General features: G+C 40.6%; 2 protein-coding genes across 2 annotated transcripts in view; both read right to left on the bottom strand.

The window, feature by feature from the left end:
* Positions 1–471: 471 nt before the first annotated feature.
* LOC142663934 (uncharacterized) lies at positions 472–9,918 on the bottom strand. The gene is made up of 9 exons (XM_075842784.1): positions 9,800–9,918; positions 8,515–8,612; positions 8,237–8,348; positions 5,283–5,380; positions 5,118–5,196; positions 4,915–4,991; positions 4,285–4,363; positions 3,995–4,150; positions 472–2,195 (listed from the first exon to the last, which is right to left on the bottom strand). Exons 1-9 carry the CDS (start codon positions 9,882–9,884, stop codon positions 871–873), a joined length of 2,109 nt encoding a protein of 702 aa, XP_075698899.1. The 5' UTR covers positions 9,885–9,918; the 3' UTR covers positions 472–870.
* Positions 9,919–9,947: 29 nt separating this feature from the next.
* LOC142701943 (oocyte zinc finger protein XlCOF29-like) overlaps positions 9,948–24,815 on the bottom strand; it is a 30,301-nt gene continuing 15,433 nt past the window's right edge. The window contains exons 2-7 of the mRNA XM_075848165.1: positions 23,439–23,733; positions 20,015–20,175; positions 19,347–19,541; positions 19,160–19,283; positions 10,639–10,802; positions 9,948–10,172 (exon numbers count right to left, since the gene is read on the bottom strand). Coding sequence (XP_075704280.1) covers positions 9,948–10,172; positions 10,639–10,802; positions 19,160–19,283; positions 19,347–19,541; positions 20,015–20,175; positions 23,439–23,448 — 879 coding nt within the window. The 5' untranslated portion in view covers positions 23,449–23,733. The remainder of the gene's footprint in view (positions 10,173–10,638; positions 10,803–19,159; positions 19,284–19,346; positions 19,542–20,014; positions 20,176–23,438; positions 23,734–24,815) is intronic.

Raw genomic sequence — 24,815 nt, 5'->3', positions numbered from 1 at the left:
ATTTTTTTTGCCGTTCACCGTGCGGGAGAAATGGCATAATAGTTTTATCGTTTGGGTTGTTACGATACCAATTACGTATATTTTTTTTTAAGTTTACGCTTTTTCCAATATTAAAAGACTAATTATGGGGAAAAAGGCAGTTTGGCTTTTTTTTTTTATTTAAACGTGAAACTTGTGTTTTCATTTTTTTTAAAACATTTCTATTTACTTATTTTTTCTAGCCCCACTAGGGGACTTGAATTCCTGAAGCCCCAATCACTATTCTAATACATTGCACTACATACGTAGTGCAGTGTATTAGAGCTGTCAATTATTCACTGACAGCAAGCCGATGAGGAACCGCTGTGACATTTCCTTCTGTGAAAAAAAGATATGTGAATTTTTCTTTTAATAAATTGCAAAATCAATTAGTGTTTTTTGTTGAATTCCATCACCGTTATCTTTTTATACTGTTATAATGAAGATCAAATATTGATATGTCCATATATTTATTTTAAAAACAACAATATTTATATGGGGTGTCCTTACTGTCAGTCTGGATGCCCCTGCAGAGTGGGGGAAATTATGAATACAGTACTAAGAAGCCAGGTTCATAGTGACAATTCAGGTTTTCTTCTTTATATGCACAATACTTTTCCTCCATGGATTCTGGTCACAGTTGACGTCTGGTAAATATAATCTGGGTGTTTGGCAGATTCAGGCTAATTCCACTTAAAAAAGGAACACTGTTATTGTCTGTTAAATGTCAGTGAGTAAACTGATGTATTAAGAATATATATTTTTTTCTCCTTTAGCATTTCCTACATTCCAATCGAGAGTATGGTTTCTTCTCAATACGAATTCTCTGATGAGTTTAGAAATGGATTTTCCTTATAATACATATAAATGGCTTTCTTCGTGTGTAACTTCTCTGATGACCCCAAAGTTTGCCTTTAGTAATAAAACATTTCCCACATCCGGAGCGTTACAAATGCTTCTACTTGTGTGAATTCTCTGATGTCTATTAAGATTTGATTTATTTGTAAAACATTTCCCACATTCGGAACATGAATATGGCTTCCCTCCTGTGTGAGTTCTCTGATGTCTAGCAAGAATTGATTTATCTGTAAAACATTTCCCACATTCTGAACATGAATACGGCTTATCTCCTGTGTGATTTCTCTCATGTATAACAAGATGTGATTTATCTGTAAAACATTTCCCACATTCTGAACATGAATACGGCTTATCTCCTGTGTGAGTTCTCTGATGTCTAGCGAGACTTAATTTATCTTTAAAACATTTCCCACATTCTGAACATGAATATGGTTTCTGTCCTGTGTGATTTCTCTGGTGTTTAACAAGATAGGATTTATTTGTAAAACATTTCCCACATTCTGAACATGAATATGGTTTCTCTCCTGTGTGTAATCTCTGATGTGTGACAAGGTTTGATTTTTCTGTAAAACATTTTCCACATTCTGAACATGAATATGGCTTCTCTCCTGTGCAAATTCTCTGATGTCTATCAACATGTGATTTATTTGTAAAACATTTCCCACATTCTGAACATGAATATCGTTTCTCTCCTGTGTGAATTCTCTGATGTGTGACAAGGTTTGATTTTCCTGTAAAGCACTTTCCACATTCTGAACATAAATACGGCTTCTCTCCTGTGTGACTTCTCTGGTGTTTAACGAGATAGGATTTATTTGTAAAACTTTTCCCACATTCTGAACATGAATACGGTTTCTCTCCAGTGTGAATTCTCTCATGTATAACAAAATTTGATTTTCCTGTAAAAGATTTCCCACATTCTGAACATGAATATGGTTTCTCCCCTGTGTGAATTCTCTCATGTATAACAAGATTTGATTTTCCTGAAAAGCACTTCCCACACTCTGAACATGAATATGGCTTCTCTCTTGTGTAACTTGTTCTCCGTGTATAACGACCGATGCGGTTTATAAACTCTTTACCACATTGAAACCTTTTACCCCCTTTCTGAGCTGTACTTGTTGTAACAATCTGTGATTGGTCAGGAGAAGGCTCCTCATGATTAGGGGAATTATATGATAGCTCTTTACTGTGAAGTCCTGGATGTACATTAATGGTAATGATGTTTTCTCCTGTAGACTGCTGCATAATATCTTCATCTTCTACTTTATAATTTGGTGATAACATGAAGAGTCCCTCAGAGTTCTTACTGGAAATTTCTATTAGGATTAAAAATGGATTTCACGATTTTTCTTCAAACCACAAAGTAGATAAATTTATAACATTTCAATTAGGCTGGTAACAAACATGCAGTTTTTGATGCAGTTTGAGCTAAAGCCAGAAGTGGATCCAGCAGAAAGGAAAAGTATAAGCCATTCCCTATGAATCCACCCCTGGCTTTGGCTCAACAAAAAATGCAGCAAGCACTGTCTCAAAAACTACATGTGTGATTCCAACCTTAGTAAAGTTTTGAAAAACATGTTAAAATATATCAAATCCAGGATTCTGGTCTACACCCAGTCACCACTAGTATTACAAAAATTACTTGACTTGATGAAACTCAAACATTTGAAAAGCACAACCACGTCTGGCAATCAAGCCGTTACAATAGGACTCTCCTGAGCACTCACTTTCTATGTTTGAGGTCTCCCTCAGTCCCTCAGAGATTTTTGGGCTGCCCTGCCTTCTTGGGGGAAATCAATTCCTGCCAATCTATGCTTGAAACCAAAGTAGATTAACTTAAAACAGGACTGTCATCGTTAAGTTTGATATAAAACTATTAGGGGTTGCATGTCTGAAACTGAACGTAGAATATCAGAAGTTAAAAGGGGTTGTCCAGGCACGGAACGTTTTTGCTCACTGGAGACCTTTCCACAGGATAGATCATCAGTATGTTATCGATGGGGGCCCAACACCCGGACCCCACACTGATCAGCTGTCTCCAGGCATTGCATGCTTCAGCCCTATCTCCTCTAGTCCCCGCCTGGAATCAGCAGCTTGCAGCCACCTCACCAGGAGAAAGAGGAGTCGAGTGATACCCATTCTTGATATAGGTGCAGGTCCCAGAGCTGGTATCCAGCATCTATCAGACACTTATGGGATATTCTGTGGCTATGCCATAAAAATATAAGTTGGTAATACCCCTTTAATTTGATGAAGGAATCTGGTTTCCAATCTTGCTTGAAGGTGAATTGGCTCAAATCTGCTCTATTTATCCTTCATATCACCATAAATCCAGTTTGCCGGCAAATCTTCCAGTAGTCACGCAAATCAAATGTCTAGTAGTGTGGTTTTCACGAAGGATCAATCACTTTTACTTTATACATTTAGAACATTCTAACATCCACTGAGACACAAATTAAATCGTAACAACCCTTACGATCGACACTTAGCGGCTGCATCAATATATTGAAAATGATCTACTTACCAAAATGTTTCTATCTTTTCCATGTCTCCCCAGTTAGAATACCTAAATGTTATTTTAAGCTTCTGAACAGGCTTCTTGATTGGACCTTGTTAATGGGTAAATACCCAGGTACGAAGTATTGTATATTAATAGCAAATGTCCTTGTAAGTTTGATAACATTCGGTTGAGACGACTTGAGTAAGATGGCGCTGCTGTTTAAACTGGTTTACTTGCCAGGACTCGTGAATTTATGTTTTCTTACTTATCACTTTATCTCTCTGTTGTGCAAGTAATTTTTTTTCTATCTTTTTTAAAGCGAGCCACTTATCAGCATTGATTGCGGTACTTAAGTGGTTAAACTGAGTTCTCTCAGATCCCGGCTGTTAGTGCTGTTGTTAATCGCAGCTGGTGCCCCCAAAATCTGATACTAAGCCTAGTGCATGACCGGATTCATAGATCACCTTCTAGAGAACTTCTATGTGCAGTCACAGCTCCCTCAGGTCCTGCACTATGTATAACACATTGTCTGACGTGTTACTTTAATGTAGAACTAAGGAGGAACCTCACCTTAACAAACCTTCCAATTCACTTTCTAAATTCATTATTACTTACCTCTGGTAACACCTCCTGGAATTTCCTCCTCCACTTCACTCTTACACCGTTGATCGCCCCTGACCCGCTCCTCTAGTGCTTCATTTTCCTCTTGACAGTCCTGGGAATACAGAGGACTAGGACATTTCTCTGGTCGATTTCTTTTACTGGATCCATCTGCAGGAACAAACAGTGGCGGAATAGATTGTTTACATGTGATGATGATGATGATGATGATAAGATTGAAGTAGTACCTAAGTGACTAGTTATAAAAGATTTTTTTTTTTTTATGAAAGTCTCCCCGTCCTTACAGTGCTGATCAGACATTAAATCCGTCTCCTCTTCTGCTTCATCTTTTACCACAACCTTAATATCAATCAGATCTTCACCCTAAACAGACAAGTAAAAAAATAAAAGCACTCAAATTTTTTTGTACATTTCATGCTAACTCATGTGCTGTGTGCAGAGTCCAGTTTATTTCTATGACATGCTGCTCCTCACTGTCTCCTATGTAAAACTGACCAAGAGAAATCTATCACAAGCAGGAGACAGGCTGAAGATGCATTACATAGGATACACTAAAACTCTACAGTGTGAGGACACCAGTTTTATGTCACTGATCTAACTTGCTGCACTTAGATAGGACTCAGAGCAGGTGTACTGTAAGGAGATTCCGCCGCATGCAAAGCCAGAGGCATGATGGAAAATGTAGGCTGAATTATGTGAACCATATCATAGGGGAAGGAACCAAAATGGCAGACAAGCCATAAATGGCACATTATCTAAAGAGGTATACACAAGGCATTCACATGAGTCTATACATTATTCTTTAACAGCAGTCTATGCTGCACTATATAGGCAAAAAGTTGCAGAAGTGTTTCTTTTACTTGAGGTTCAATTACTTTATGGTCAGTTTTTGATGAGACTTTGGCGTAATTTACCTGATGTTCCTTTGGTAGATCCTGGAAATACATAGGACTGGTACATCTCACTGGTGCATTTCTCCTACTGGATCCATCTGTGGGAAACACACAGTGACTGAATAGATTTTTTACATGTGATGATGAGATGATGGGAGTAGTATCTAGGTGATCCTCAAAAACAGATTTTTCTTTTACAAGCAATGAACATCTCCTCTCCTTACACTGCTGATCAGTCATCAAATCCATCTCCTCTTCTGATTCATCTTTAACCTCAACCTTAATATCAATCAGATTTTCACCCTAAACAGAGAAGAAAAAAAAAATCTAAATTAACTTGGGTTCAATTACTTTATAGTCATATGTTGATGAGACTTTAGCGCATCTACCTGATGATTCTCTGGGACATTGTGATTTTCTTCTGGACTGTCCTGGGAATACAGAGGACTGGGACATTTCTCTGGTGGATTTCTTCTACTGGATCCATCTGTAGGAAACACACAGTGACTGAATACATGACTACTGTATATCTGTCTATATATCACACACTTCTCTCTACACCTTATATTCTATGTTTATTTATAAGAGCCGAAATTAACATGTTTGTGCGCCTTACCGCCTGCACCAGGGTCCCAGCACCTTGAAAGCTGTAGACCTGAAGTGGCCTACCAAAGCGAATGGCAAAATGAACTATGAAATCACGGTAGTAAAAACAAAAATAACAGTATATTGGTCTATCCCCTCTTTTGTATCCTGTTTATGTACTCTGTCCTCTCCTCCTTCACTTTAGCTCCCCTGTCCATGACTCCTTGTTTTCTTCTGGATTCCTCTTGTTCCCGAGTACAATCCCCCTGCTACGCGCCATTCCAATAAAATGTATAATATAAAATATCACAAGGTTTAAAAAAAATAAAAAATATTGTTTTTCCACAAAGTTTTACATAGTTATTTACTTAATGGTTTGACAATAAGTAATATAAATTCCTCTTGAGGACTTTCATTGCTTCCACTTTTGCCCTGATGTACACCAACAAATTTAATTGAACAAATAGAGAAGGGAGGGGAAGGAGTGGGGAGAAGGGCAAGAAGCATAGAGATCAACAGAGTTGGTCTCTATGCTTCTTGCCCTTCTTCTCTCCACTCCTTCCCGTCCCTTCTCTATTGGTTTGAAAATAAGAACCACGTCCAACAAGTTCAACTTTTTTTTATACTTCCAAACCCCAGTGGATCCAGAGGAAGGTAAAGAAAAATCTTTACATGTCAGACCAAATTCTCCATAAAGTGAAAAGTTCCTTCCTGCTCCCGTCGGACAGATCCCTGGATCCACAATCTACATTACTACCAGTAACCCTGTATATTGCGTCTTACAAGGAAGATCTTTAACCCTTTCTTATAACTCTCCACACTTCACCATAACCAAATTCTTTGGGAGCAGGTTCCATAACTTTACGGTTTGGACAGTGATGTGCGGCTTTAGGACTTTGTGATGAAATTGCACTTCCCTTAAATCGTAAGCAGTGACCTCGTGTTCTCTACGGGGTCCATGAAAATAATAATAATAATTAAATTGTTTTATAGGGACATTTACATATTTATATAAAGATATCCCCTCCCCCTCAGGCTTCTCTTCTCTAGGGGAAATACATTTCGTTTTGATGACATTTCTTCATAACGGAGATCTTTCACAACTCGTATTATCCCCAAATCCAAAATATCCCCCTCAATAAAAAGCATGATCATCAGTTGGTGACAGTAATAAATATTAAGAATTGGTTTCTATGAGCCCACGACGACATCCTGTACAGAAAACAAGGACCTTCAAGATCGCTTTAAAAAAGGGAGCACCTCCATCCCCCTCAGCCTCATCCTATCCTCCTAGCAAGATTCATGGACCAATTGCCCAGTATTTTATTATATCTCTATATTTAAATAACAATTTTCCCCCAACACCAGCAACTGTGATAGAAAATATATACATATTTAAATTTCAAAGGGTGGAAATCAAGTCGATGCTATCAAGGGCTCGTGCCAAACCGACTTCCAGTGAGTGTAATGATAGTACCAGTGAGGGAATAAACTAGATAAATCTAGGGTGGGACGGCTGCCTGGAGCATTTTCCTTCAAACGGATCATTAGAAAGTAGATCAAGTCTAAAATGCCTAAAACAAAACAGACAACTACTGGGCAAGGTTCATGTATCTGCCCTACAGATCGGATCTATTTAGGCATTATCCCTCCCTGCTTAGAAGGCAGAAATTGTTTTGACAAGGTGGGCAACTAAACCAGAAGGGGGCTCTACTCCGAGTAGTAGGCAAAACTATGGTCTTTACTATCCACCTAGCAATAGTCCTACATGGCACATTCCCTTTAAAGGAAAGGTGTCACGAAAAAATATTTTTTTATATTTTTGGGATTTTAGTATGTTCCATTTTCAATTTAGTACGTTCCATTCACTATAGCGTACGCCGTCTGTGTGGGAACGGCGCATGCACCGCTCCCACACAGTCCAAAAGGAAGGTCTTCGGCAGCGCGACATCCGGCGCCATTTTCATGTGGACCGGAAGCCGCGGCCGGACAGTAAGATGACTACTTCCGGTCGCGGCATCCGTCCACATGTGTAGAAGCAAGGACTAGGAGCGGAAGGAGCGGAGGCGGCAGGTAAGTTATGTTTGTGTATGTTCGTGTTATACTGTGTGATTACCACTGCATCTAATCCTCCTACACTGTGCATTCGCTCAAAAAATGGCGGCACACAGTGTAGGAGGTTTGAACATTCAACCCCCTCCTTTCTCCTGGCACTAGCCAGGATAAAGGAGGGGGGATTGTTTGAGGACGCTAGAGCGAGTGCGTCTTCTCCAATTTTGCAGCATAAAGCAATGAGGTTGCTTTACCACATGCCAATGCTGCAATTTTGGGAATTGCTCCCTCTAGTGACCAGCACATGGAAATGTTATAAATTAGAATCTAATTTATAATATTTCCTGACTTGTGAAAAAATTAAAAAACATTAGAACAATGTGTAATCATTTATATACTAACAGTTTAACTACAAAAAGAAACGATTTTTTTGCTAGCGACACATTCCCTTTAAGTGGTTAAATGGAGTTTGCTCAGATCCCGGATGTTAGTGCAGCTATTAATCGCAGCTGGTGCCCCCCAAAATCTGACACTAAGCCTAGTACATGACCACATTCATAGATCACCTTGTAGAGAACTTCTATGTGCAGTTACAGCTCCCTCAGGTCCTGCACTATGTATAACACATTGTCTGACGTGTTACTTTAATGTGGAACCTCACCTTAACAAACCTCCCAATTCACTTTCTAAATTCATTATTACTGACCTGTGGTAACAGCTCCTGGAATTTCCTCCTCCACTTCACTCTTACACAGTTGATCGCCACTCACACGCTCTTCTGCTTCATCCTCTGCTTTATTATTAGTCATATCTTCTCCCTGATTTCACATATGGAACAATTTAGTACAATACAGCAGAGAGTGCGAAGAATATAACAGATCAACATAAGAAACCACCAAAATCTATGACCACATCTATGACCACAGGACCAAAAAGCTCCACACGCCCCTATATAGATCTGGTATAGGGATCAGCTTTATCTACCTGATGATTCTCTGGGACATTGTGATGTTCCTCTGGACAGTCCTGGGAATACAGAGGACTGGGACATCTCTCGGGTGGATTTCCCCTACTGGATCCATCTGTAGGAAACACACAGTGACTGAATACATGACTACTGTATATCGGACTATATATCAGACACTTCTTTCTACACTTATATATTTACTGATCAGAGCCAAAATTACAATGTTGAGGTCCTCACTACTTGGGTCGAGGTCCCAGGCACCTTGTAAGTCGGAGGTCTAAAGTAGACTGTGGCCTAACAGGGCGAATGGCGTGTCACCAACAGCTCCCTGCTCCGCCATAATATTTAACTCTATCTGCCTTCTGTGGACACGGATACACTTGAAAGTGGCGGGACACAAAAAAAATTGTTAGGGCGTCACCTGATTATTAGCTTCTTAAGGGCTGTGTACACCTTCGTAGGCAATATTTTTTTACAATTATGTTGTATTAATACATATATTGGTTTTAGGTGATTCTGAATTTTTTTTTTTAGTTTTTACGATACATCAGTTATGTCTCCTCTATATCCAAGTCATTGTGAGATTGTTTTTTCAGAACACGTACTTTATATTAGTGGTAAATTTTGCTCCATATATTCTGTGTTACATAGTTAATAAGGATGAAAAAAACACAAGTCCATCAAGTCCAACCTATAATCCGACTGTGTTGATCCAGAGGAAGATAAAACCCCCCATGAGGTGGATGACAATTGTCTCATTAGGGGAAAAAACTGCTCCCCGACTCCAAATCTGGAAATCACAATAAATTCCTGGATCACCGTCCCATCTCCAGAATCTAGAACCCATAACTTGTAATAATAAAGAGAACCTCCGGTTATACTGACATTATATAGAAAACTATTATACTGCCGGAGTGTGCCGATAATCGTCTTTTCTTGTATTATCATGTTTACTTCTAATTACAGCATGACTGCCCATAGTCTGCGCTGCCGGCTGCCCATAACTCTGATTTAGGAGACAGAGCGGCCTGCTCGTCTCCATGGCTCCTGTATCCAGAACGGCCGCCAGCGCTGTACAATATAATGTGACCTCTAATGCAGAGTTATGAGGAGCCGGCAGCACGAAACGTAGGGATCCAACAAGATGTAAAAGGAGATGAAATTGTGGAGCTCCTACATTACATGTCATTGTACACACGTGTATATGTACTGCACATGACGCTATCAAGACTTCAACACGGCCGCCTGTCCAGCCTGTGTCCACAGTAATGCCAATATATATATATCTCTGTCTCTTCTCACCTTGTGATGTGCGCAGCCGGTATTTCTCCATCATGACCTCCTCGTACAGATCCTTGTGTCCTTCTAGATACTCCCACTCCTCCATGGAGAAATAGACAGCGACATCCTGACACCTTATAGGAACCTGACACACACAATGATACAGTCATCACCCAGACACCTCCAGTGCTGTTACTGTAGAATTTACCAGCAGTGTCACCTCTCCAGTCAGCAGCTCAGTCATCTTGTAGATCAGTTCTAAGATCTTCTTCTCATGTATCCGGGAGTGAGGGGGAGGCTCTGTGATGGGGCTCTGACTACTGCTCCATCCTCCTGACTCATGGATGATGGGAGTCGTACAGTCACCCGATGTCTTCTTCACTATTGTGTACTCCTGTGTATGGAGAGAGACACTTACAGAACTGAACACAGTATTCCCCCCTCAGTAGAAAGAGGGAGATTGTAACCCTGCTGTATAGAGCTCTAGTGACCCCACATCTGTAATACTGGAGACCTCACCTACAAAAAGACATTGAGGAAATAGAACGAGGCCAAAACTAAAAAGGAAATAATATTGGGGGGACTAGATGGACCATGTGCTCTCCTCCTGCCATCATCTTCTATGTTTCTCTATAGATGTCATCCTGATCCTCCTGGTTCCTTGTCATTCTCATTGCTCTACAACATTACTATTGCTGCATTGGTGACATGACACATAACTGACCATACTGGTGGCTGATCTTCAGCTTCTTGACGTCACTTGGAAGGTCTGGACGCTGTTATACAGGACACTGGATTCTTCCTATTATGTATTGTCCCTTCCCTATGTGTGACTTGTTCTATAATGTAGAAAAGTTTACCTCTCCGCTCAACAGGTAGATGATCTCCAAGGTGAAGTCTAATATTCTTCTGCTCATCTCATTCCTGTCCTTGTCCATCCTTGCTGGGTCATTCAGGAGAAGAAACGTTGTGGGGGAGAAGATGAGAAAACTGGAGGATCTGGAGGATCCAGTACTGCAGACGTCTTTATGAAGAAAGGAGAAGATGGAGATCATACAGGGGACAACATCATGTGTGACATACAGAACCTCACTTATTGATCACTGAGAGAAACATCTTCTCAGAGCCGTCACCACATGGAATAAAGGGGTATTCCCAACACGGACATTTCTCCCCGGGATATGCCAGAAATGTCTGATAGATGCGGCTCCACCTCTGGCTGTGCTCGGCTGTTTCTGGATCTCCTATACAAGTGAATGGAGAGAGTCGTGCACATGTGTGGTCACCTCTCCATTCATTCTCCACCTGGATGTAGTCATCACCTCACCAGGCGGGTCGGGGGATCCCGTTCTCCACATAGAGGTGGGACCCCATTTATCAGGATTTATGGCATATCTCTCAGATGAGAAGAGTAAAATGAAGACATTTCCCCCCAGACAATGAAGACCTGACTCCTGACACATGGCGGATACTGCGGAGACATTGCGGACATCTCACAAGACGTGGAGCAAACTATGCAGTCAGGGTTTGATATGAACTGAGAGGTTCTGCAGCAGCTGATGTGACCTTATATATAGGGAACATGCAGTGTGAGCTCTTATCATCATGTTACAGCGCAGGTAGAGCAGAGCAGAGCAGAGCGATACATTCTTTTGTGGAATAAGATTTAGTATAAACTCACTTAACTCCTTCCTGAACAGGACATTTACCGCTCAGGAGTTGTTCGCATGCCATAAATCTGGAGACCTGAGAGGACTACGGTTACGGCCATTTAACCCTTTTGATGCTGCGGTCAATAGTGACTGTGGCATCTAAGTATTCGGGAGGGGGCTCCTATGTAAGACCATCCTCACCTCGAGATTGTGGAGTAATGATGAGTTGCCAATATCAATTGTGAACAGAAAAAAAAAAAAAAATCACTTTACAAAGTGTTTTATTATGGATTTTTTTAACTATAAATAATTGTTATCATTCCAAAAATATTGTCCGGACTTATAAATGATGATATTTTACGACTTCTTTCATCGTGAAGTATAAGGAGCTCAGAAACATTATTGTAAAGTGTCTTCCCATTTGCGGTCAGGCCTGGATGGCATTATTCGGGATGGTGTACGAGTTATTCCAGAGACCCCAAAACGAGGACAACGTCTCCCCCCGAGTTTATGTGAGGGTGAAATACGGAGTCAGACTTTTCTCACCACTGAAGGTTATATCTACTGTGGTCATAAAAAGCCGATCCTGGAATTATAACAAAGCTACAAATAGTTCTTGGTCTTGTACAGATAACGGGGTGTCACTAGTAAGACAGATATAGATTATAATACATCACGTCATTTATCTCATCCGCTCCCTACAATGTCAGGTTCAATATGTCGGTTGTACAACATTAATGGTGCGAATACATAAACCTTTCTAGATAGTAACAAGAAAGACGCCAGTAATCCATCAGTCATGTCCAAAGGCGGCCATCCCCATGACAACACTGAACGTCATGGTGCGGGGGGAGAACTATGGAGCGGGTTTACAGGCAGAGCCCGCTCCACATGCTGCAAGTAGGGCTGGGCGATTTTGACAAAAAGACAAATCTAGATTTTTTTTCAAACTTATGGAGGACATTCGATTCGAATCTTGATATTCTTATTTTTAGGAGTAATTAAGCAATTAATGTGCATACATTTCCCTTATTTAAGAAATACCAAGACACAATTCTTCTACATAAGGGAATTGCAGGCAGAGCTATTCCATAATATATACTGATTATCAGGATTGTCTCTGGTGCTATGTGTGATCACTTATATAATATATACTGATTATCAGGATTGTCCCCTAGGTGCTATGTGTGATCACTTATAATATACACTGATTATCAGGATTGTCCCTTACGTGCTATGTGTGATCACTTATATAATATATACTGATTATCAGCATTGTCCCTTAGGTGCTATGTGTGATCACTTATATAATATACACTGATTATCAGGATTGTCCCTTAGGTGCTATGTGTGATCACTTATATAATATACACTGATTATCAGGATTGTCCCTGGTGCTATGTGTGATCACATATAATATATACTGATTATCAGGATTGTCCCTGGTGCTATGTGTGATCACTTATATAATATACACTGATTATCAGGATTGTCCCTGGTGCTATGTGTGATCACTTATATAATATACACTGATTATCAGGATTGTCCCTGGTGCTATTTATGATCACTTATATAATATACACTGATTATCAGGATTGTCCCTTAGGTGCTATGTATAATCACTTATATAATATATACTGATTATCAGGATTGTCCCTTAGGTGCCATGTGTGATCACTTATATAATATATACTGATTTATCAGGATTGTCCCTGGTGCTATGTATGATCACTTATATAATATACACTGATTATCAGGATTGTCCCTTAGGTGCTATGTATAATCACTTATATAATATATACTGATTATCAGGATTGTCCCTTAGGTGCCATGTGTGATCACTTATATAATATATACTGATTATCAGGATTGTCCCTGGTGCTATGTGTGATCACTTATATAATATACACTGATTATCAGGATTGTCCCTGGTGCTATGTGTGATCACTTATATAATATACACGGATTATCTGGATTGTCCCTGGTGCTATTTATGATCACTTATATAATATACACTGATTATCAGGATTGTCCCTTAGGTGCTATGTATAATCACTTATATAATATATACTGATTGTCAGGATTGTCCCTTAGGTGCCATGTGTGATCACTTATATAATATATACTGATTATCAGGATTGTCCCTGGTGCTATGTATGATCACTTATATAATATACACTGATTATCAGGATTGTCCCTGGTGCTATGTGTGATCACTTATATAACATATACTGATTATCAGGATTGTCCCTTAGGTGCTATGTGTGATCACTTATATAATATACACTGATTATCAGGATTATCCCTGGTGCTATGTGTGATCACTTATATAATATAAACTGATTATCAGGATTGTCCCGGGTGCTATGTGTGATCACTTATATAATATATACTGATTATCAGGATTATCCCTTAGGTGATATGTGTGATCACTTATATAATATACACTGATTATCAGGATTATCCCTGGTGCTATGTGTGATCACTTATATAATATATACTGATTATCAGGATTGTCCCTTAGGTGCTATGTGTGATCACTTATATAATATATACTGATTATCAGGATTGTCCCTGGTGCTATGTGTGATCACTTATATAATATACAGTGATTATCAGGATTGTCCCCTAGGTGCTATGTGTGATCACTTATATAATATATACTGATTATCAGGATTGTCCCCTAGGTGCTATGTGTGATCACTTATATAATATACACTGATTATCAGGATTGTCCCTTAGGTGCTATGTGTGATCACTTATATAATATACACTGATTATCAGGATTGTCCCTGGTGCTATGTGTGATCACTTATATAATATATACTGATTATCAGGATTGTCCCTGGTGCTATGTGTGATCACTTATATAATATACACTGATTATCAGGATTGTCCCTTAGGTGATATGTGTGATCACTTATATAATATACACTGATTATCAGGATTATCCCTTAGGTGCTATGTGTGATCACTTATATAATATACACTGATTATCAGGATTGCCCCTTAGGTGATATGTGTGATCACTTATATAATATATACTGATTATCAGGATTGTCCCTGGTGCTATGTGTGATCACTTATATAATATATACTGATTATCAGGATTGTCCCCTTGGTGCCATGTGTGATCACTTATATAATATATACTGATTATCAGGATTGTCCCTGGTGCTATGTGTGATCACTTATATAATATATACTGATTATCAGGATTGTCCCTTAGGTGCTATGTGTGATCACTTATATAATATATACTGATTATCAGGATTGTCCCTGGTGCGATGTGTGATCACTTATATAATATATACTGATTATCAGGATTGCCCCTTAGGTGATATGTGTGATCACTTATATAATATATACTGATTATCAGGATTGTCCCTTAGGTGATATGTGTGATCACTTATATAATATATACTGATTATCAGGATTGTCCCTTAGGTGATATGTGTGATCACTTATATAATATATACTGATTATCAGGATTGTCCCTTAGGTGATGTGTGATCATTTATATAATATACACTGATTATTAGGATTGTCCCTGGTGCTATGTGTGATCACTTATATAACATATACTGATTATCAGGTTTGTCCCTTAGGTGATATGTGTGATCACTTATATAATATATACTGATTATAAAGATTGTCCCTGGTGCTATGTGTGATCACTTATATAATATACAGTGATTATCAGGATGGTCCCTGGTGCTATGTGTGATCACTTATATAATATTTACTGATTATCAGGATTGTCCCTTAGGTGCCATGTGTGATCACTTATATAATATATACTGATTATCAGGATTGTCCCTTAGGTGCTATGTGTGATCACTTATATAATATGTACTGATTATCAGGATTGTCCCTGGTGCTATGTGTGATCACTTATATAATATATACTGATTATCAGGATTATCCCTGGTGCTATGTGTGATCACTTATATAATATATACTGATTATCAGGATTATCCCTGGTGCTATGTGTGATCACTTATATAATATATACTGATTATCAGGATTGTCCCTTAGGTGCTATGTGTGATCACTAATATAATATATACTGATTATCAGGACTGTCCCTGGTGCTATGTGTGATCACTTATATAATATATACTGATTATCAGGATTGTCCCTGGTGCTATGTGTGATCACTTATATAATATATACTGATTATCAGGATTGTCCCTTAGGTGCAATGTGTGATTACTTATATAATATATACGGATTATCAGGATTGTCCCTGGTGCTATGTGTGATCACTTATATAATATACACTAATTATCAGGACTGTCCCTGGTGCTATGTGTGATCACTTATATAATATATACTGATTAGCAGGATTGTCCCTTAGGTGCTATGTGTGATCACTTATATAGTATATACTGATTATCAGGATTGTCCCTTAGGTGCTATGTGTGATCACTTATATAATATACACTGATTATTAGGATTGTCCCTGGTGCTATGTGTGATCACTTATATAATATATAAGGATTATCAGGATTGTCCCTTAGGTGCTATGTGTGATCACTTCTATAATATATACTGATTATCAGGATTGTCCCTTAGGTGATATGTGTGATCACTTATATAATATACACTGATTATCAGGACTGTCCCTGGTGCTATGTGTGATCACTTATATAATATATACTGATTAGCAGGATTGTCCCTTAGGTGCTATGTGTGATCACTTATATAGTATATACTGATTATCAGGATTGTCCCTGGTGCTATGTGTGATCACTTATAATATACACTGATTATCAGGACTGTCCCTGGTGATATGTGTGATCACTTATATAATATATACTGATTATCAGGATTGTCCCTTAGGTGCTATGTGTGATCACTTATATAATATACACTGATTATTAGGATTGTCCCTGGTGCTATGTGTGATCACTTATATAATATATACTGATTATCAGGATTGTCCCTTAGGTGCTATGTGTGATCACTTCTATAATATATACTGATTATCAGGATTGTCCCTTAGGTGCTATGTGTGATCACTTATATAATATACACAGATTATCAGGATTGTCCCTGGTGATATGTGTGATCACTTATATAATATACACTGATTATCAGGATTGTCCCTGGTGCTATGTGTGATCACTTATATAATATATACTGATTATTAGGATTGTCCCTTAGGTGATATGTGTGATCACTTATATAATATATACTGATTATCAGGATTGTCCCTGGTGCTATGTGTGATCACTTCTATAATATATACTGATTATCAGGATTGTCCCTTAGGTGATGTGTGATCACTTATATAATATATACTGATTATCAGGATTATCCCTTAGGTGCTATGTGTGATCACTTATATAATATACACTGATTATCAGGATTGTCCCTGGTGCTACGTGTGATCACTTATATAATATATACTGATTATCAAGATTGTCCCTTAGGTGCTATGTGTGATCACTTATATAATATATACTGATTATCAGGATTGTCCCTGGCGCTATGTGTGATCACTTATAATATATACTGATTATCAGGATTGTCCCTTAGGTGCTATGTGTGATCACTTATATAATATATACTGATTATCAGGATTGTCCCTGGCGCTATGTGTGATCACTTATAATATATACTGATTATCAGGATTGTCCCTTAGGTGCTATGTGTGATCACTTATATAATATATACTGATTATCAGGATTGTCCCTGGTGCTATGTGTGATCACTTATATAATATATACTGATTATCAGGATTGTCCCTGGTGCTATGTGTGATCACTTATATAATATACACTGATTATCAGGATTATCCCTGGTGCTATGTGTGATCACTTATATAATATACACTGATTATCAGGATTCTCCCTGGTGCTATGTGTGATCACTTATATAATATATACTGATTATCAGGGTTGTCCCTGGTGCTATGTATGATCACTTATATAATATATACTGATTATCAGGATTGTCCCTGGTGCTATGTGTGATCACTTATATAATATACACTGATTATCAGGGTTGTCCCTTAGGTAATGTGTGATCACTTATAATATATACTGATTATCAGGATTGTCCCTTAGGTGCTATGTGTGATCACTTATATAATATACACTGATTATCAGGATTATCCCTTAGGTGCTATGTGTGATCACTTATATAATATATACTGATTATCAGGATTGTCCCTGGTGCTATGTGTGATCACTTATATAATATATACGGATTATCAGGATTGTCCCTTAGGTGCTATGTGTGATCACTTATATAATATACACTGATTATCAGGATTATCCCTGGTGCTATGTGTGATCACTTATATAATATACACTGATTATCAGGATTGTCCCTGGTGCTATGTGTGATCACTTATATAATATATACTGATTATTAGGATTGTCCCTTAGGTGCTATGTGTGATCACTTATATAATATATACTGATTATCAGGATTGTCCCTTAGGTGCTATGTGTGATCACTTATATAATATATACTGATTATCAGGATTGTCCCTTAGGTGCTATGTATGATCACTTATATAATATATACTGATTATCAGGATTGTCCCTGGTGCTATGTGTGATCACTTATATAATATATACTGATTATCAGGATTGTCCCTTGGGTGCTATGTGTGATCACTTATATAATATATAAGGATTATCAGGATTGTCCCTTGGGTGCTATGTGTGATCACTTATATAATATATACTGATTATCAGGATTGTCGCTGGTGCTATGTGTGATCACTTATATAATATACACTGAATATCAAAACGGACCTTGTCGACGATTGTAACATAATTTGTGTACACATTTCGGTAGTCGCTTGTGAATTTCAGAGAGCGCTAATTCGGAGAGTAATTATCATTTTTGTACATTTCTATTGTCATATCACAAAATGCATTTGACCGAAACGGAAAGGATCACTTTATTGATGATGAGGGGGTATGGCCAAGAAAAAATAAGATCCTATGGAGAAGTAGCGGCATTATTCAATGCCACTTATCCTATCCGTGATCCAATTTCATTGTCAATTGTTAAAAGAACTGTTCATTGTTTCGAAATAACCGGTTCAATTAAAGACGCACCAAGATCCAGAAGACCCAAACATGCGAGTAATGATGAGAAAGCTTAAGATGTTCTGCTCACTTTACATGATAATCCTCATACATCTCTCTCCAATGGAGCACAAGCGACTACCGAAATGTGTACACGTGAAATCATGTTACAATCGTAGACAAGGTCCATTTTGTATCGCCGAGGCCGAATGTAATAAGTCATTTAAAGTCACCTTGATGTGACATTCCCAAGCTCACACACACACACACACACGCACACACGCACACGCGCCCACACAAATTTAGGATTTTACCCGCGCGGTACACTTTGGGTAATGCTAAGACCGGCGGTAGACGATAATGAAGATGATAACTTTTAGGTTAAATATCTCAGCGAAAAACAATCCTATCTCAAAATCGTTTGCACCATCGTTTTTGTATTGAAAAGAGCTTTCAAATTAGCCCCCACTCAACCCCCCATGCCATTTAAGACTTTGCTGCACCCGTCCACCCCACTGAATCCAAGGGGGTGGGGGGGGTGCTTTTTTTTAGCGTTACTGATAGAATTTATGACCACATTAAATCCCAACAATTTCAACCCTCTACCTCGAGCCGTTCAAAAGTTATGAGGGTGTTCCGGAACTTTTGGTGGGCACTGTATATCGGTCTCTTCTTACCTTTTGATGTGCGCGGCCGGTAGTTCTCCATCATGACCTCCTCGTACAGATCCTTGTGTCCTTCTAGATACTCCCACTCCTCCATGGAGAAATAGACAGTGACATCCTGACATCTTATAGGAACCTGACACACACAATGATACAGTCATCACCCAGACACCTCCAGTGCTGTTACTGTAGAATTTACCAGCATTCCCAGCAGTGTCACCTCTCCAGTCAGCAGCTCAGTCATCTTGTAGATCAGTTCTAAGATCTTCTTCTCATGTATCCGGGAGTGAGGTGGAGGCTCTGTGATGGGGCTCTGACTACTGCTCCATCCTCCTGACTCATGGATGATGGGAGTCGTACAGTCACCCGATGTCTTCTTCACTATTGTGTACTCCTGTGTATGGAGAGAGACACTTACAGAACTGAACACAGTATTCCCCCTCAGTAGAAAGAGGGAGATTGTGACCCCGCTGTATAGAGCTCTAGTGACCCCACATCTGTAGTACTGGAGACCTCACCTACAAGACATTGAGAAAATAGAACGAGGCCAAAACTAAAAAGGAAATAATATTGGGGGGACTAGATGGACCATGTGCTCTCCTCCTGCCGTCATCTTCTATTTTTCTATATAGATGTCATCCTGATCCTCCTGGTTCCTTGTCATTCTCATTGCTCTACAACATTACTATTGCTGCATTGGTGACATGACACATAACTGACCATATTGGTGATCTTCAGCTTTTCTGCTGGTGGCTTCTTGACGTCACTTGGAAGGTCTGGACGCTGTTATACAGGACACTGGATTCTTCCTATTATGTATTGTCCCTTCCCTATGTGTGACTTGTTCTATAATGTAGAAAAGTTTACCTCTCCGCTCAACAGGTAGATGATCTCCAAGGTGAAGTCTAATATTCTTCTGCGCATCTCATTCCTGTCCTTGTCCATCCTTGTGTCATTCAGGAGAAGGAACGTTGTGGAGGAGAAGATGAGAAAACAGGAGGAACTGGAGGATCTAGAACTGCAGACGTCTTTATGAAGAAAGGAGAAGATGGAAATCATACAGGGGACAACATCATGTGTGACATACAGAACCTCACTTATTTATCATTGAGAGAAACATCTTCTCAGAGCCGCCACCACATGGAATAAAGGGGTATTCCCAACACGGACATTTCTCCCCAGGATATGCCAGAAATGTCTGATAGATGCGGCTCCACCTCTGGGTGGCCTTGTTAGGCGGTTTCTGTAACTCCTATAGAAGTGAATGGAGAGACACAATCTGCTCAAGTCCTCCTGCTATATAATATGCTGCCAACAGATCAGACGGGTGGTCAATGTGACAGATGCCCTTTATGAATTAATAAATCCCTAAAATAAGTTTGTACAGATATTCGAAGTTACCTCAGAGATCCTGGATCGTCAGAGACATCTACAATTCTTATTTATTACAATATTCCCCTATTCCTTGCAGATTGTTTTACCGGATAGTAACTTTGGTCACATCTGAATGACATAGAAAAACAACCCGAGCACTCGGTGGTAAAGATGAACGTAGAGATAAACGTGGAGTTTTCTAAATGTTTTTATTTCCATTTAATTATAAATTGTTTATTGTGAAACCGGCGATTCTTTTAGGAGGTTTCGGCCTATCCCAGACCTCTGTCACAATGGCTTTAGAGATATAAAGAATATATATATATCAGTATTACATACATATAATGGATAGTGGATCATGTTGGCATAGGTATGATACAGAGGTATGACACAGAAACGGCAATGTAACATAGAGTAAGACGCGTAACAAGAAAGCATCGATGACCATTAAATGACACATGGAAAGCGGGGATCCATCTGCTCTCAGTATTAGGGAGCAGGTTCTAGATTAATAACTATATTTTTGCATGGTTATAACTTATTTTTGTAACTTTGATCTTGGAGCTTGATACATTCTTGACATATTATTAATCTGACTTATTCATGTAATATGCTTCTATATACATAGTGTGAACCTTCAGTATAAATACTATGTTGACTTTAATCATATTCTCGTTCTTCTGTATAACAGAGACAATTTTCTTCTGGCCTCCATTTAAATTTCCATAAATTGTGACAACACCCGCTCACTACTACTGAGAGCAGATAGATCCCCGCTTTCCACGTGTCATTTAATGGTCATCGATGCTTTCTTGTTACGCGTCTTAGGGGCCGTTCACATATGTCCGGCGTCCGCTTCAGTTTACCTTCGGCATATTTAAGAGAAGCCGGAGGCAAACTGATGCTAGAACGGATCCCATAGTATTGGATATGTTCTGGCACGGAAGACGTCAGTTGTGGCGCCGGACCTCTCTGGGAGCCGTATATAAAAAAAGTTACCTGCAGCGTTTTTGGTTCCGGCTCCCAGGGAGGTTCGGCTCCGTATCCTATCTATTTTCATGGTGGCCGGATGAACGCCGGGTGCTGCCGCATCAACCTTCCGGCAGCACGGTGGATGTGAGCTAGGAGCGTAATCCCCAAGTCATAGCATTGCCGGGGATTCTGCTCCAGGCGGAGACACGGACGACTACCCTCCCACCCAGGGCCAGCCTTAGGGATGTGCGACCTGTGCCATTGCACATGGTGCATCACCCCAGCAGGTAGAAGGGGGTGATGCACTGGCTCCCTTCCCCTGCTTGTTTCAGAAGCGCCCGGGCCCAGCGACTCAGCAGTCGCCTTTTTGCCAGACCGCTTCTTTACTCAGTGGCGTCGGGCATGAGGGCGCATGTCGGGACGGGACACCCCATGGCCGGTGGCGCCACTAGCAGCCGCTGCGACCGCTACAGCGGTAGCGATGCAACTATAGCACAGCAGGGAGGTATGGGCACGGACATCAGGGGCAACTCCTAAAGCGGAATCCCCGTACACAGCGTTGCCAACGCTGTGACCGGGGATTCCACTCCAAGAGAAGCCCGTCATCTCTGTCCATATATGGGGAACGCTACAGGAGCAGAAACCCCAGCCAGAGGGGGATTTTGCTCCTTCAGGGAGCTACAGTGGCGCTATCTACAGGAATGGGGAGGGGGTTCTCTCTACATGGAAGTGGGCAATGTGGCACTACCTTCTACGGGACTGTGGGCTGTGTAGCACTACCTACATGGGGGCTGTGTTGTGTGGCGCTACCTACAAGGGGGCTGTGTTGTGTGGCGCTACCTACAAGAGGGATGTGTGGCGCTGCCTATAAAGGGGCATGTGTGGCGCTGCCTAAAAGGGGCCTGTGTGGCGCTACCTACAAGGGGGCTGTGTGGCGCTACCTACAAAGGGGGCTGTGTGGCGCTACCTACAAATGGGGCTGTGTGGCGCTACCTACAAAGGGGGCTGTGTGGCGCTACCTACAAAGGGGGCTGTGTGGCGCTACCTACAAGGGGGCTGTGTGGCGCTACCTACAAGGGGGCTGTGTGGCGCTACCTACAAGGGGGCTGTGTGGCGCTACCTACAAGGGGGCTGTGTGGCGCTAGCTACAAGGGAGCTGTGTGGCGCTACCTACAAGGGAGCTGTGTGGCGCTACCTACAAGGGAGCTCTGTGGCGCTACCTACAAGGGAGCTGTGTGACATCTATAGGGGGTACTGTGGCACTATGTCATTAGCTACAGGGGGTGTGTGGCACAATATATAGGGGGTGTGTGACTATCTACAGAGGGCACTGCGGCATTATCTACAGGGGGTGTGTGGCACTATATACAGGGGCACATTTTCAGAGCCTAGACCATTGTGGTAAAAACTGATCTTAAAAACGGATGTTAAAAACAACTAACGACAACTGATGGTTTTGCAGTAAAAATCGTGAAAAAGCCTGATGGCAACTGATAAATTTTTGCATCAGTTGTAATCACTTGAGACACAAAAACTGATGCTGATACAATTGACATATGTGAAAGCAAACTTACTCTATGTTACATTGATGTCAGTTTCCGTGTAATACCACTGTATCATACCTATGCCAACATGAGCATTATATGTATGGAATACTGATATATATCTTTTCTTTATATCACTAAAGCCATTGTGACAAAGGCCTGGGATAGGCCGAAACATCCTAAAAGAATCGCCTGTTTCAGAATAAACAATTTATACTCTAGAAATAAAAGCATTTTGAAAACTCCATGTTTATCTCTACGTTCATCTTTACCACTGAGTGCTGGGGTTGTTTTTCTTGTATATTTGTGGGATATCCAACCCGAACCCTCATAACACCTGAACATCACATCCAGGAGCGCAGCCCATCGTTATTCTCTACATCTGAAAGGCAGACACCAACCAAGGTTCATGGAGACCGGCCGTCCAGCGTGTATGCACGGAAGGTCCCGGCCGTCCAGCGTGTATGCACGGAAGGTCCCGCCAGTCCAGCGTGTATGCACGGAAGGTCCCGCCAGTCCAGCGTGTATGCACGGAAGGTCCCGCCAGTCCAGCGTGTATGCACGGAAGGTCCCGCCAGTCCAGCGTGTATGCACGGAAGGTCCTGCCAGTCCAGCGTGTATGTACGGAAGGTCCCGCCAGTCCAGCGAGTATGTACAGAAGGTCTTGCCAGTCCAGGAGTGTGTGTACGGAAGGTCCTGGTTGTGAAGTATGAGGAAGCAGCATGTATTGTGCTGTGTGTGAAGGATATCTGCATTATCTTATCACTTAGCAGTCACATCTTACACACAGACTTCTGTAAAGTGTGACCTGTCCTCCGCCTTCTACATTACTCGGTGCTCCTCTTTCTAGACCTGTTCACCCACTTCTACACTATTCTGTGCTCCTCCCTCTAGACCTGTCCTCTGCTTCTACATTGCTCTGTGCTCATCCTTCTAGACCTGTCCACCAACTTCTAGACCTGTCCTCTTCTTCTACATTACTCTGTGCTCCTCCATCTAAACCTGTCCTCTACTTCTACATTACTCTGTGAGGCTCCTTCTCGACCTGTCCACCACCTTCTAAACGTGTTCACTGATTCTATATTACTCTGTGCCCCTCCTTGTAAACCTGTCCTCTGCTTCTACATTACTCTGTGCTCCTCCTTCTAGATCTGTCCTCTGCTTCTACATTACACTGTGCTCCTCCTTTTAGACCTGTCCTCTGCTTTTACATTACTGTGTCCCTCCTTCTAGACCTGTCCTCTGCATCTATATTACTCTGTGCTCCTCCTTTTAGACCTGTCCTCTACTTCTACATTACTGTGCTCCTCCTTCTAGACCTGTCCTCCGCTTCTACATTACTCTGTGCTCCTCCTACTTGACCTGTAATCTGCTTCTACATTACTCTGTGCTCCTTCTAGACCTGTCCTCTGCCTTCTACATTACTCTGTGCTCCTCCTTATAGACCTGTCCTCTGCATTCTACATTACTCTGTGCTCCTCCTTTTAGACCTGTCCTCTACTTCTACATTACTGTGCTCCTCCTTCTAGACCTGTCCTCAACGTTCTATATTACAGTGCCCCTCCTTCTAGACCTGTCCTCTGCATCTATATTACTGTGTGCTCCTCCTTCTAGACTGGTCTTCTGCCTTCTACATTACTCTGTGCTCCTCCTTCTAGTTCTGTCCTCTGCCTTCTACATTATTCTGTGCTCCTCCTTCTAGTCATGTCCTCTGCTTCTACATTATCTGTGCTGCTCCTTCTAGACCTGTCCTCCGTCTTCTACATTACTCTGTGCTC

This window comes from Rhinoderma darwinii, chromosome 1 (assembly GCF_050947455.1).
Source record: "Rhinoderma darwinii isolate aRhiDar2 chromosome 1, aRhiDar2.hap1, whole genome shotgun sequence".
Classification (NCBI taxonomy): domain Eukaryota; kingdom Metazoa; phylum Chordata; class Amphibia; order Anura; family Rhinodermatidae; genus Rhinoderma; species Rhinoderma darwinii.
This window is presented reverse-complemented; position numbering and strand designations above follow the sequence as displayed.